This window comes from Anas acuta, chromosome 1, assembly GCF_963932015.1.
Source record: "Anas acuta chromosome 1, bAnaAcu1.1, whole genome shotgun sequence".
Classification (NCBI taxonomy): domain Eukaryota; kingdom Metazoa; phylum Chordata; class Aves; order Anseriformes; family Anatidae; genus Anas; species Anas acuta.
The window spans coordinates 134,925,468-134,939,716 of record NC_088979.1 but is presented as its reverse complement, the minus strand read 5'-3'; the positions used below and the strand labels follow the sequence as shown (position 1 = coordinate 134,939,716).

Genomic DNA, 14,249 nt, shown 5'->3' with positions numbered 1-14,249 from the left:
TTATGAAAGAATCTGAAGACAATTTCCCATCTGCTTCTGATTATTTTACTACGACAATATTTTCCTTGTTTTGTTTCAGGGCATGAAATAAGGAGTTCAAATGTTTTTCCATCGTGTGATATATCAGGCACTATTTCTGGAAGGAATCCAGATTTGGCACATGCTATATATGTTGCCTTTACAGAACACTCTGTTTTAGAAAGGCCCAAAATAATTTGTTTGTGAGGTATAGTTTTAAACAAGTGAGAACAGCTCACACTATGCTGCTCACTACTAAACTTAACAAGATACACATGCGGCTTTCCTATGCAGACAAGTATATAAAACAAGGGTTTATGCCATTTAAGTGAATGTTGTGAAGGCTAGTATATTCTGAAAAGTGACAAGTCTGAACACTGAAGTCTATCCATATGTTATATTTGGGAGCATATAAGCTTTTCCAGATATCTGCTGGAGATGCCATCTCAGGGGTAGGTTTATCAGTATGCCACGTCTTTTCAGTTGCCAAAAATGGGTATCACTGGTGACAGCAGAATTCTCCAATGGCTACCTCATTAAGTGGTAACTAAAGTGATTTCCAGGAACTTAGTCTGCATACACTAACAATGACATGAAAAGCAATCACAAAAATGCTGCATGCTACAGGCAGTTCAATTGCAGCTTAGTTCCTTATGTCTGGAAAGTCTCCTGACCCTGCAGAACATCAGGTATTATGAAGCATAGAAGAAGGTTATCCTGGGCAGCAATCCAGACTGAATTGAAGTGGGTAGATGTGGCAGCTGGGGTCCATGACCTTGCACAACATCAGGTTACCGTGCATCAGCTGGCAAGTGGTAATTGTCCCCAAGCGAGACCCTGGTTCTTGTACTTGTGCTGACACCTGTGGTACAGCTGTGACTGTAGGAGAAACATGGGCTTGAAAGGTGAATTAAAAGATGAGGTCTGGTTTGGGGTAAAATTTATAGCTTTGTAACTCTCCCTGATTTCATTTTCTTCCTTTATTTTATTTTCACCTGATTGAATGTTGATTAAATCCCAATTAGCAACTACCTTGGCTACAGGCCTCTTAAGAGGCCTGGTGAAACTAGATAGCTCACTCCAGGAATGACTTTGCATATTTCTCATTTGGTGTTTGACCTAGAATTTAATAAGTCTTGCTTAAATCTCTAACTCAGCTCAACTCAAGTTTTTACCCTATTACCAACAGCAGTGACTTTTACCCTCTTTTTCTGTACAGCTGTTCCATTGTTGAGCTAATGTCATTCAAGAGTAGAAGTTTCACTCAGAGAAAAAAACAAAACAAAACAAAACAAAAAAACAACACAGGAATTTGACATTGTATTTGCAGAGGTTTGCTTTGAAATAATTGTTTGAAGTAGCATCTATATAACAAAATAATTAATAGGTGATACATATGTTAAGGAGCCAGCACTGCAGTGTTGAGTGCTTTTTACTCGTGAAGCAGTCCTTCTGAATCTACCGAAATAAAAAACTAGAATCTCAGAAAAAAGCAGATTTTGTTCTTTGTTTGTCTTAAAGAGCTATGACAAGTGTTCCAGCTATGTTGTTGGCAGGAGTCTCAAATGTTTTGTGTTCATGTAAGTATAAGCCATCATACATAGCTATCAGAAAGAATAGTAAAAAGAACTGACAGATGCATAGTAGAGTACTGAAAAATTCCTGTGTAGAAACTGGGAAGGCTGCTGGGGCAACAAACGAGGCCAAAAGCTAGAGCTCTTCTGCTTATACACTGTGATCATTCAGCAGAGTAAATAGAGAACAAGTGCAGATTACCCAAACCTTGTTTCATAAAAGCTATAGTATGTGCAGAACTGCGGGGTGGTAGATGGGGAGGGAACAACGACTAAATAAATGTTCTACACACATTTTTTATTTGGCCTATCCTTAAGTGATTTGGGTCTTTGGCTCCCATTTTTTCATTTTGTTTCTTTGTTTTTGTTTTTAACATGGTGACCAGGAGGATACCTTTGATATGTTGGTTTTGAAATTTACTGCCACAGTGTACCACGGGAAGCACATATCCTCACTGATGTTTCCCCCACCTAAAGTGCCAAGATTCCTAAACCACAAATGAAGACAGGGCTCTAAACTGGCAGCTCTTTCAACTCGTAGAGCTTTTTTTATTTAAAAGAAAAGTGTTTGGGTGAAAATAGCATTTTACACGTATTGTTCAAAGAAAAGATTTCTTAATATGCTAAGATTAAATAGGGAATTTGTTCTGTGTAAGCTCTTTTCAAATCATTCTAAAGGTATTAGATTTTTCACAATTGTAGTAAGGAAAAAAATTAGCAGAAGTTGCATTAACTGCAAAGCTCTGGCACTGAAAAAGGCATTGGAAAGAGCTTTATGAGTCAAGGCTATTCAAACACAATTCTCTGTCTTTTATTTGAAGATCCATGTGACCAACTACTATCTTTGTGGGCTTGGTTGGAGAGGTGGGGAAATAGGGAAAAAAGAGAAATTGATTGGATAGCTTCACTTTTTTTTTTTTTCCCCTCAAAGGAGAAAATAGGATCTATTTAATCCAGTACTGAATATGATGATTCTTTAATAATAGCTTTATAGCAGGCACAACTCTTTTAATAAATATATTGGGTGTATATGTATGTGTGGGGAGGTCTTTCTCTGTGTTTTCCTTTCTCACTTATCTACATTTAATTGCCAGGAATACTGGTAGAGTCTTTATCAAAGTCCACGCTGTAAGGAAATTATTCAAAGAACTAATGGAGATGGACAAGCAGCAAACGAGACTTCAGCCATACATAATCACATCTTCCATCCCTCATCACATGAAGAATGAGTTACAGGTCATAAACCACAGAAATCTTTATATAAAGAAACAGTGGAAGTTTAAGAATCCATATGAATCCTTCTCTAGCAGACAATGAAATCAGTGGCAGACATTTTAGCCAGTGCCAAGGGGTATCGTGTGTGGAGCTTTCTGCTATCCTGTGCCTGTATTTCAAATATTTTTTGTAGAGGCTTAGGTATTTACATTGCTGTTGCCAGTTGATAGTGGAGGCAGAGGAGATAATTTGGCCATTCCCTCCAAGTCCTATAGCTCTGATTCAAAGATCAATATGATTTTATTAAACCAGAAATTCACTAAGTATATTAAGATATATTTAGATATTCACTAAGTAAAGAGGCAAGGCCTGTTTAAAAGGGACAGACTATAGAATCAACCACTGTCAATTATCTTGGTATTTCACCAGCTGAAATGAAGTGAACAAGGACTAATAAAAACTGTTATCAGCATTGTGATTTGTCAATTTCGGGAAGGGAAGGAAAGGGAAGGGAAGGGAAGGGAAAAGGAGACAGAAAATGAAAGAAAAAAGAGAAAGACAGAAAAAGAAAGGAAGGAAGAAAAGGTAAAGATTTTGTCCTTCTAGTTTATGATGAATCTAAACTGAAAGATGCATTTTAAGATTACATAGGTTTTTTTTCAGCCACTAGTGGGCATGGGATCTGCAGGACTTGACCTTGCCTGAAGAAATCTCCTCCAAATTGCAAGGATTGTGAACAATGGATCATCTGTATGAACTTTTTCACTCACATGTTAAGCAATTCATGTGTTTTGCAGTGACTCTTCAGCAATAATAAATTTTAATCATTATGGAAATTAAATAATCTCAGTATGGCAGACTGGAGAAATGAGCTGACAGGAACATCATGCAGTTCAACAAAAGCAAATGCTGAGACCTGGACATGGAATACTGAGACCTGTACCTGGAGAGAAGAAAATCTCATGTACTAGTAGATGCTAGAAGCCAGATGGCGGGAAGTGATGTTTGTAGAAAAGGTATTGGGGATCATGGTAGACACCGTCCCTGGGTGTGTTCAAGGAAAGGTTGGACATGGTGCTTAGGGACATGGTTTAGTGGGTGACATTGATGGTAGGGGGATGGTTGGACCAGATGATCTTGAAGGTCTTTTTCAGCCTTAATGATGCTATGATTCTGTGTTACCCTGATGAGAGGCTAGATCCTGAGATGGAAAATGTCATGTGGAACAAGGTAGATAAGTATGCAATTTGCTAGGTCCTGCAGTTTTGCCACCTAATCTAACCCATAAAAGTGGCCTTAAAGAAAGCTGGAGACAGACTCTATCAGGGAGTGTAGCAATGGAACCAGGAAGAAAAAAAAAAAATCTTGGTTTTCATTGAAATAGCAAACTGCTACAACATCTCTCATTTTTGTGATCTTACCTTACAAATCGCTTAAACAATAACATCGTAGATATTAAACGTTAACCATTAGAGGGCACTCTTTTCTACTCTGAGGAAGCGTGCGAGTAACTCGTCCTGATTGTCTAGCCTATCTTGAGGACTTGTCTAACAGCTAATAAAAACAAAACCTCTGAAGTGGTATCATGGTTGACGACACATAGCCTTTTTCTTGAGGTGCTTAGTGTCTTGGCTGAATTGCAGACTAGGTAAATATAAATATATAAAATAAAGATACAGATATAAATATAATATATACTTATAAATATTCTCCCCAGAGTTTGATTTGGAGAGGGATGATTCTCTTTCCCTGTCATAAACTGCAGCTTTCCCATGCACTACTCTAGTACTGCACTTTAGCCCAGAAGTGGTTATTTCAAATATTTCAGTATATTGCAAATGAGCTCTTTCCTACACACTAATGGTGTGTCACAATGTATATTGCACAAAGATTGAAGTGCTGCATGAATGATTGCTAATTACTGTGACACAGTGACTTACCTTTCTTGACCATAGGCATAAACTCTAGTCATTAATCCCTGTGACTAAAATAGTGTGAATAAATGTACAGTCCTTTACCAGTAACTAATTTTTAGACTTCAAAGGCTACAGTGCAAAGCATAATTGGTAAATATTGTGGATGTGTATTGCAAAATGCTGAGCTCCATGAAAGGGTTCTGAAAAGGAAGTATTCTTAAATTGCTGTTGCTTAAAATGCACGCACATTATGGTTAATAGAGCCCAGATGCTGACTGTTTTTGAAAATCTTAGCAAACTAAAATGAAATAGTGTTTTGGTGTCTGTCAGCCTGAAATGCAATCTCTTTTAAAAGGATGTTTTAGCTGTATCAACCTAGCATTACAGTACTTTACAAATTTTAGAACTATAACTTTCTCAAATGACATTTTTTTATAATTTGGCTTTGAAATGTAGCCATGGCTAAATATTCATAAGGAAAGTATTGGACTTGCCCTGTGGTCTGGTGGGCAGTGCCAAATTGAAATCAGAATCCTATGTGGTTCACACTGAAAACACTATAGCTGAAGGAGCGTATCCTGAGGCTGTGCTGTTTTCAACCCCCTGGGAGATGTAACAGGAGAAAAGAGGTAGTAGGTGAACAGCCTGACCTTGGATGCACCATCAGCAGGAGCCCAAGCACTCCTCGAAAGTTGTAAAGAAAATGTCCAAGCCTTTGGAGTCATCTATTTCATATTCCCCCTTGGGGTTATCACTGGCTTCCCAATGGAAGCTTACCTGTATGCTCAGCTGAAGTCAAGCACCTTCTCCTCTGTGAAGTTTTGTTGTAAGGCTGTTTTCAGCCACAAAGAAATGCAGTTCTCATCCAGGGCACCAGGCAACATCTTCTGGAAGAGGAGATGGGAAAGAAAGAATGGGTGTTACACATAATGGGGAAAAAATATGTAGTACTGAAGAGCAAGGAGAAGAGGAAATCTAATTCTGTGATATGATAAAAAAAGGGACTTGATTAGATGTTTGAGGGGAAAATTGCCACAGAAGTAGCAACAGTGCTATTTTTTTCTTTTTTGACAGACTGTGGGGAACCCTGCAGCCAGTAGCTGTGAAGATAAATGAGGTCTCACAGCCTGGAGAAAATTTCCAGAATAGAGAAATGGTTATCAATCCACAGAAATCTGCTCATAAGTTGCCCAAGTCCTGTTGAAAAGATGCAGTTAATATGGTATGGGAGCGAAAGTGGGGGAAAAGGTATTTTGGCTTATTACTGAACTTTAAGAAGGGATAGATGATGATCAGGTATTCTATTCATCAAAAGAGTAACACTATGGAGAACCCATTGCTCTTGGAACAGGACAAACCTTATCAGGCATATCTATCATATTTCTTAGAGCTGATCGTGTGTTGGGAAAGAGTTGGATGAAGTACTTTTGTTTATGAATATCAACTGTATGACCTAAGTGAAATGGCAAGGCAATGATCCTGGGAGTCAGGGTGTCTTATTATATCTGCAAAATGGTTTTAGCAGACAACACTGGCAAAGTCATCACTACATCATGTCCCATTTCCTAAGCTACTTTGCTGCAGTCTTTCCTGCTGGGGGCAAGAGAGGACTTGAGCTAGAGTTTCAGCATGAATCTGTGCCCTTTTGAAGTCGGTGAGGGTTTTGCCATTGACTTCAGAGGGACCAGGATTTCACCACGCCATGCCCATTCATTCTTGTTGAGACATTCAGTGAGAGAGCTAATTATGATAGAGGTTTCTGTGATGTGGGCAGCCACAAATTCATTTGCCGAGCAGCCATCTTCTCCTAGCAGCTTTTGCTCATTAGGGACTTTAGCCCCAGTCCTACAAAGGATCCCTCTGACTTCCCTGGAACCCAGGGCACCGTTCAAAGATGCAGAGACCTCGGCTGTTGCTACTGGTTCCAGGAGCCCCAGCTGCCTCTCTTTGCTGTCCTCCATGACTGGCAGAACTGCTGGTGAGGCTGCATTAGGAACCAAAACAGGGAAATAATCTGAGCATAAAGAAATTCATGCGAAAGCTCTTGTATCATTGAATCACCATCCAAGTCTGGGGGGAAGGGGAGGGCTGTGTAGCCTTCTGGACAATGGAAGCTTTGATGGGATTCAAACCAGCAAATGAAGATTTCTGTTCATAAGGTTAATAAAAATGCTCATACCCAACAAGATGAGCTCCAGCAGAAGAAACATTCCCTCTCTACTCTCATTTACTTCATTCTGACTTTAAACTCAAATAAGCAACATAATCATTTCAGAAAAATCCCCTCTATCAGCGGCTTTTCTCTGTGAGGTATTCTTGCCTCCTCTTTTACTTTGTAAAAATTGCTACAACTGAGTTAAATCTGTGTGTATGAACTAGAAGCAAAGCCAACAAACAGTTAGAACAGAGGTTTAGTCTTGAATCCAAAGCATTGAATAGAAAATGGGTTTGAAAAAAGCTACCTAGGCTTGAGTAGAGAGATGAGGACTGTCTCTAGGAAGGGTGTAAAGAAAAGGGAATAGGCAGAGGCAAGTGAAGCTTCTAATCATTAAATGACTTAGAGGAAATCCTATCAGGAAAGGAAAGGGCTTGAATTATAGGAAAATGGTGAAATGCACCAGCATGAGGGGTGACAGCATATAATGTCTGAAAGCTTAAAATAAAACCAGCCAGCTTGGGCTGCAGGGAAGATGTGAGAGCAAATAGGCAGGGGATCAGGCTATCAGGCTCCCAAGGGAGACAGTCGAGACATCAACGTGTTTCCAGCCAAAAAAAGATAAGATGCTAGGGGGAACAGCATGTAGAGAAATGTGTTGTGTGATTCAGGGGTTCAGGCTTGAGGTTTTCCTCAGCTATGCATTACATTATTAAGATACAAAGAATTCATTATAGACTTGCAATTATCCAGAAGCAGTTAATCATCAATCATACAGTTATGAGCACGTAGCATAAGGAAAAAAAAAATCCTCTTTTTATTTCTCTCTGATTCCAATCAGTGAAATAAATTGAATGTTGTGCTCCTTCTGTCTGTCCCTGCAAACCTGGTTGTGATGACATGGGGAAGATGAGGTTTATCTACTTTCTGGTACATTTGTGCATGGGAAGCCCTTTCCCTCATATGGATCTTGCTTGAGCTTGCTCATCTCCCCGGCTGACATGGCAGAGGTTATTTCATCCGGGAGAGGGTCAAGGACAACATTTTGTAATGCAGACCAGCCCCTAGGCAGGAATTGCTTTTGAGTTGTTTAAAAAATAAATAAATAAACGTAAACAACCTTGAAGGTTGGATATATATTTCTTTATATAAAAACTTTTTTTTTTTCTCCCCCCAGTAAAAGCTGAGAGTCTGATATTATCACATGACTGCAGGAGCCTGATGTTAGACTCAGTCTACGACGCCTGGGCCTTTAATCTGGCCCAGATGTTATCTCCTACTGTAATCACAAGAAAAGCTATGAAAATACATGTTCAACAGATACGAAATTAAAAGTGAAACATTTCCATAAGTTTCTAATAACCTTGAGAACAGTACAGACTTCAGGAGGCAAGGACCTCAAATTTTGCTTTGAATCACTCTACCCCCACAGCATCACCCCAGCAAAGGGCTCTAACAGTCTGGCACGGAGCCGTGAGCATTCAGACTTGGGTTTTCCTTGGAGAAAGTGGGTTTTCCTTGGAGAAAGTGGGTTTTCCTTGGAGAAAGTGGGTTTTCCTTGGAGAAATCTCCCTGAAGCAGGTCTGGAAAACCGGAGGACACTGTGTTTCCCTGGAAAACCCCTGAAGCAGGTTCAGGAAAACGGATTAGGGGAGGAAAAAAACCGGGAGGAAACTCGAGGGAGCCGCGATTGTTTCCCGTGGCGCACAAGGCAGGCAAGGGACGCCTTTTGGCAGGCGGGGCTGTGTGGCCACGGCCCGTGGGTCGCGGTGCGCTCGCTGCTCGTTTCGCTGAGAACCGGGTGTGCGGGAGGGAGCAGCAGCAGAGGGGCGGCCTTCACCTGGAGGAGGAGGAGGAGGAGGAAGAGGAGAAGGAGGAGCAGGAGCTGCCGTCTTTGTGCCGCCGCTCCGTGCCCGAAAGTAGTCCCGTCCCTGCCGGGCCGGCGTCTCTCCCAGCCGCCTTGCTCCCCAAAAGCGGCGTGGAAGGAGAGAGAGCGGGGGAGAGCCCCAGGCGGTGCAGTGGCCCCGCAGGAATTTGGGACGACCCCTTCTGCCCCCAGCGGGCACGGAGGGGCCCGCCGCGGCCGTGTGCGTGCGCATGGGGGGAGCGAGCGGGCAAGGGGCGGTGCTGGCATCCCCCCCTCCCTCCCTCCCTGCATCCATCCATCCATCCGTCCGTCCGTCCGTCCCTCTTTCTGTCCCTCCTTCCGTCCGTCCCTCCTTCCAGCCGTCCCTCCCTCCGTGCCCGGGGAGGCGGGCGCTGCTCGGGGAGCGGGGCGCGGCGGCCGGGGGAGGAGGAAGAGGAGGAGGAGGAGGAGGAGAAGGAGGAGGAGGAGGAGGAGGCGGCGGCGGCGGCTGCTGTATCCCTGCGCCTGTGCGCGCCCGGAGGAGCCGCGGGGAGCGCTCGGGCTCGGGCTCGGGGAGTGGATGGCGAACGGCCGCGGCCAGGCGGCGGCCGGCATGGGGGGGAACGGCGGAGCGGCGGGGCGAGCGGCCTGCTAGGGGGTGCCTCGCTGCCCCGGCCTTCCTCCTCCTCCTCCTCCTCCTCCTCTCCCCGCCGGCCGGGAAGCATGAACGGGCAGCGGGGCTGCTGCTCCTCGCCGCCGCCCCGCCGGTGAGAGCGCGGAGCGAGGGAAGATGGGGGCCGTCCTGCGCAGCCTGCTCGCCTGCAGTTTTTGTTCCCTGATGAGAGGTGAGCGGGGAGGCGGGAGGAGGAGGAGGAGGAGGCAGGGGAAAAGTTGACGGCTGTGCTGCGAGGGGCCATGTTTGCCCGTGCGGGAGGGGAGCGGCCTGGCGGGGCCCGCTGCGGGGGCAGTGCTCCGCACCTCTCCCGGCATTGTTGTGTCCTCTGACTTAAAACCAAAGCAAAGAAAATAAAAATAAAAATAAAAACAAAACCGCGGATGTCACGCCGGCATCGCCGCGCCGGCCGCAGGAGCAATGCTTTTCCTGCTGTCGCTGCCGGGACCCCGGAGAAGTTTGCTGGGTCGCGATCAACGCGCGCGGGGCTGCGCAGGGCCCCCGAGCAGCTCCGGGGGTGTCACTGGGGGCACCCCGGACCGCCGGTGTTCCGCCCCCCCCTCCACGGCTCTTGGTCTGGGGGATTTCGTGGTGAGGCAGCCGAGGCGCCCTCGGAGAACGCGCTGAACTCAGCGGCAGGGTCCGTGCTGGCTCTGGCTGGGGAGAAGTCACCTGTGGTGGCTGCATCTATCCTCTTGCCCTGGTGTTTTTCCCTAGGTGAGGGAAGAGGTTAATTGCTGCTAGTTAATCAACCGCACTTTAATGTCGAAAATTAGTCTGTCATTGACATCCATGGGTTTCAATGAACGCCAGAGTAAAGGTGACTGAGGCTGAAGGCACTGCTCAGTAGCCAGTCGCTCGGCACTCTGCAAAACAAAAATTTTCCACTCCTCCATAACCCCCCCCCCCTTTTTTTTTTTTCTATGCATCTGTTTGCCATATTATATCCTGTTTGCAAAGATACAAGTATACTTATTTAAATGGACTACGTCACATTTTGTATTCCTATTGTGGCAGCGAAACCTCAATTTTCAAAAGTAAAGTTGGATCCAGAGCATGGAGAGGAATTGTTTCCCGATTAGTTCATTTTATTATGTCACGATCATACCTGGTCCTAATAAACCATTCATTTGGCTCTCACTTGCCATTTAACCCAGTCCAAATGACAACACAGAAATCATTGGGATGCATACTGTCACACAGTATCAGCATGGTCACAGTCACTTCTTCAAATTAATCTCAAGATAGTGACATGTCCTACCAAAGTTTTTTTGCATACCTGATGATGCTTAATAAGAAACTTTGAGGAAACATTCAGTTTATAAACTATTTAGGCTGTTATCTCTTCTCTTCTCTCACCTTTGTCTATTGCCAAGGACACTTGTATCCAAACAGCACTTCTTTTTCTTCTGTGTTCATGTGCTCCTGTTGTTTGATTGCCTCCCTGGAGTCATAATCTTCTATTTGTGGCATGATAGTAATTTCCCTGATTGTTACTTTATGTAGATATAAACAAGAGGAACAGATGAACTCTGAAGAAACAAACAAATCAAATTTTAATGCGTACATTCTCCCTAGTAAACAATCTGTGCAGGTGGAATTGTTTCGAACGAGATGTGTTGAGTTCATAAGAGGTGTCAGCAGTTCCTTAATGAGACAGAGGCAGTGCCAGTATCAGTATGAATACATTTATACATGGAAGTAGAGGTAGTTATGAAGTCTGCTGTTTGGTTTGCGAATTCAGTGCTGTGAGGGGTGCCAAGCCAACAGTGTTGGAGACTGAAACCCAGAAACTGGTACACGGGTGGACTACAGCATCCTCTCTGCTTAGAGAACTTGCCTCCCTGTTCTCACTGGCTTAATGCAACAAACAAAACCACCAACAAAACACAAATGGACAGAGGTTTACAACTGAGCCGTGATTATTAGTGTAAGGAAACTATGGTAGGCTGGTTTACCAAGCTGAAAAGGAATAAAATTGGTAGCATGGAAGTACAGCACCCTGTGAACTAGTACAGGCTTGAAGTACTGGGCTGTTACTAGCCAGATACAGAAGCACCTCGGAGGACTGTGGTAAGCCAGATCCTACTGACATTTCAAGGGCAGGTATTTAGATTTGTAGGAGGTGGGGTGTTACTGTGATGACAGCCAGCTGTGGAGGTTCTGTGTGCTTGGGTTTTTGTTTGTGTTTCCCCCCCCTCCCCATATTGTGGCTGATGGGAGGAATGGGTTGCTTTCCTGGAACACCCTGAACTGCACTGTGGCCCAGCTGCTGTGCTCCTCTCCTGGTCCCAAGTGCTTCTTGAAACCATTCCCCGGGAGTACTGGGGGGAAGGAGCAAGACCTGCTTCGTGGCAGCATTGCGTGTTCTTCGTGGCAGCTGTGAAACCAATGCAGTTCCTGGTAGAGGTAGCTGGCAGTTGCAGAGAGGCAACAGCAGTGGCATCACATCTGTCAGGGAGCCACAGAGATCTGTGAAACAGGTTTCAACTTATTAAAAAGTGTTAAAGAGGTAGTTCTGCCTTCACAAGTATTCTTGGCTTACTTTTCCTACAGAAATACATGTAACTCTCTGGTCAGCATGCTGTTGCTGTTTTGTTTTTTAAAACCTGACCATGCAGAACACGCACAAAGCTCTCGCTTGAATAGGGGTCTTATAAAGTATGTTTGTGCAGACTTACTGAATGTTGCAGACCTCTGGGCTTAAGGTCAGGTAGTGAAGGAATGAAAATGGCTGTTTGGTAATGGGCATTTTAAAACCCCTTCTTCTCTTATGTGTTCAGAAGAGAGTTTCTCTAAATTTGTTGTTATTAGTAACTTGCTTTGATCAGCAGAACATCTTTGCTTTTTTTTTTTTTTTTTTTGTGTGTGTGTCTTTTTTAGATGCTCTCATTTATACACAGTTTAGAGGAGCTTAATGTTCAAGACTTGTTAAGCTGTAACTGGGGTATTTGTGCACACTTTTCCACCAAAAGTCCAGAAATGGGACCAAGCTTTTTACCTCTGAAGCAGGCAGGCTGGAGGTGAACCATGGGGTTTAATCTGGAGCTACCTTTATACTTTCCAGGCTAAAGGTCTCTTGACCTAGAACTAGACAATACTTACATTTTGACAGAATGACTTTGAAATGTCTTCTTTATTTTTATTTTTGCTTTTTTTGTCATCACCATGATGTATTACTCCACCCAAGCTTGAATAGACTGTATTCTGGTCATGTTTTTCCATTGTATGATTCCTCAGAAATCAGCACAACTTTGTCTGCTGTGGTTTCCAATGCATTTTCCTCTTTCATCTCTCCATAGAGCAGTCTAAAATTAGTGTGATCTAAGGTGTTATAAAATCCACCATTACTTTCATAGTTTTTGCAGTTGCATCTCTGTGATAGCTCACTATCATCAGATTGCTTTAGCTTTTTATTTTTGTAATTTTTCACTGAAAAATTAAGATGGAAAGCATGATGGATTTTTTTCTATGCCTGGGAGGTAAGGTGAAGTAGTTGTTTATGGTAAGGTGCGCTGAAAATGTGAGGAAGTTCTGGGTATATGGATGAAGCTGTATATATCTGCTTACAGGTGTGTAAAGATGATGGGCTTCTTTTATCCTTCGGTGGAGTTCTATACAGATATTTGGGTGAAAATCTTTGCTCATGTTTCCCAGCAATACTGGTTAGAGGAGCATTAATCAGGTTTCCTTTTTTCCCTTATGAATTGATAATATCTGCACTTCCTGAGTTGCAGATAATGAGGGAATTTGGCTGGAAGTTGTAGATTGGGTAGAGGCTTTTTTTTTTTTTTGGAGGAAGATAGGTCAGGAGCTGGGGTGTAGGAACCTTTTAAACTCTGTCTTTGGGAGCTGAAGAAATCTGATTCCTTTGGACATATGTAATCCACCTTTATGATGATGTCGCATCTCAAAAATGCCAGCTTTAAAATATCTGCTGCAGTGCATATAATATAGGATTTACTTTTTCGTTCAAATCAAGTAGAGCACAGATAATTTTTTATTTTTATTTTTTCCTTCTGAGGGAGTGGCACAGGGGAAGAAAACAGGGAGAAATAGCTCTCAGCTTCTGATCTGTCACTATTCATCTCTTTTGGCAGCCGGTCTTCAGGATTAGACACTGTATTCTTTGTCCCCAGCACATTTAACCTCGTTAATTTCCTATGAAACGCTAACTGCTAGGCTTGCTTTGCTGGTGGCTTCTTCCAGAGAGTACCCATCCTTGTACAACAGGGAGGAGAACTTGTTATTGCTGAGCAGCACCAGAAATGCATTTTTTTGTAGAGCTTTGTTGTGTGCTGCTGCTTTGGGCAGGATCTCAGACCTGAGTGCCCAGGAATGTGGCCAGCTCTTCTCCCAGCACTCCTACTGGGGAGCCCGCACCGTATCCACAGCCTCACCTGGGAGAGGTTTGGTTTGTATGCTATATGTGGCTGGTAAAATCCAGTGCTGCCACCCACTTCTCTGATGACACACGAAGGGCTTTTCTACTTCGACAGCACGGTTTACCTTGGAAAGGAATTTCCCACAGGTGGGCTTGTACTAGCGAGTGGGGCAAGTCTCTTCAAAAGCCATGGGGGGATGCGGCTGCCTCAGAGACTTGGGGAGCAGTCGCTGTTCTTTCTCTCAGAAAACAGCTGGCATTGCTTGTGTGGAAGTGGAGCCGTTGAACCTAAATTCTGTGGCTGTCAGTGTGTGGATGGGATGCCTGCAATGAGCACGCAGTGACCATTTACACTTCTCAGCCAAGCACTTTGTAGTGACAGCTCTTCTAGAGGGCAGTTGCTAGTGCCTTTCTTCATGAGGTGAAAAAAGTTTTCTCCTTTAATAATCTGTACTTATACAACTTGCA

At 43.7% G+C, this 14,249-nt stretch overlaps 2 protein-coding genes across 4 annotated transcripts in view; one reads left to right on the top strand and one right to left on the bottom strand.

The window, feature by feature from the left end:
- BORCS5 (BLOC-1 related complex subunit 5) overlaps positions 1-8,998 on the bottom strand; it is a 97,553-nt gene extending 88,555 nt beyond the window's left edge. Inside the window, exons 1-2 of one of the 2 annotated variants that reach the window (XM_068658621.1) lie at positions 8,719-8,998; positions 5,501-5,610 (exon numbers count right to left, since the gene is read on the bottom strand). The gene's annotated coding sequence lies outside the window, so the exon portion shown is untranslated. The remainder of the gene's footprint in view (positions 1-5,500; positions 5,611-8,718) is intronic. The other variant, XM_068658632.1, reaches the window with a different exon arrangement.
- A 138-nt stretch (positions 8,999-9,136) lies between these two features.
- Positions 9,137-14,249, top strand: part of LRP6 (LDL receptor related protein 6) — a 125,488-nt gene continuing 120,375 nt past the window's right edge. For both annotated transcript variants that reach the window (XM_068658502.1, XM_068658492.1), the window contains exon 1: positions 9,137-9,569. Coding sequence is in view for 1 of the 2 variants with exons in the window: in XM_068658492.1 (XP_068514593.1) it covers positions 9,515-9,569 (55 nt within the window). In the remaining variant the exon portion in view is untranslated. The remainder of the gene's footprint in view (positions 9,570-14,249) is intronic.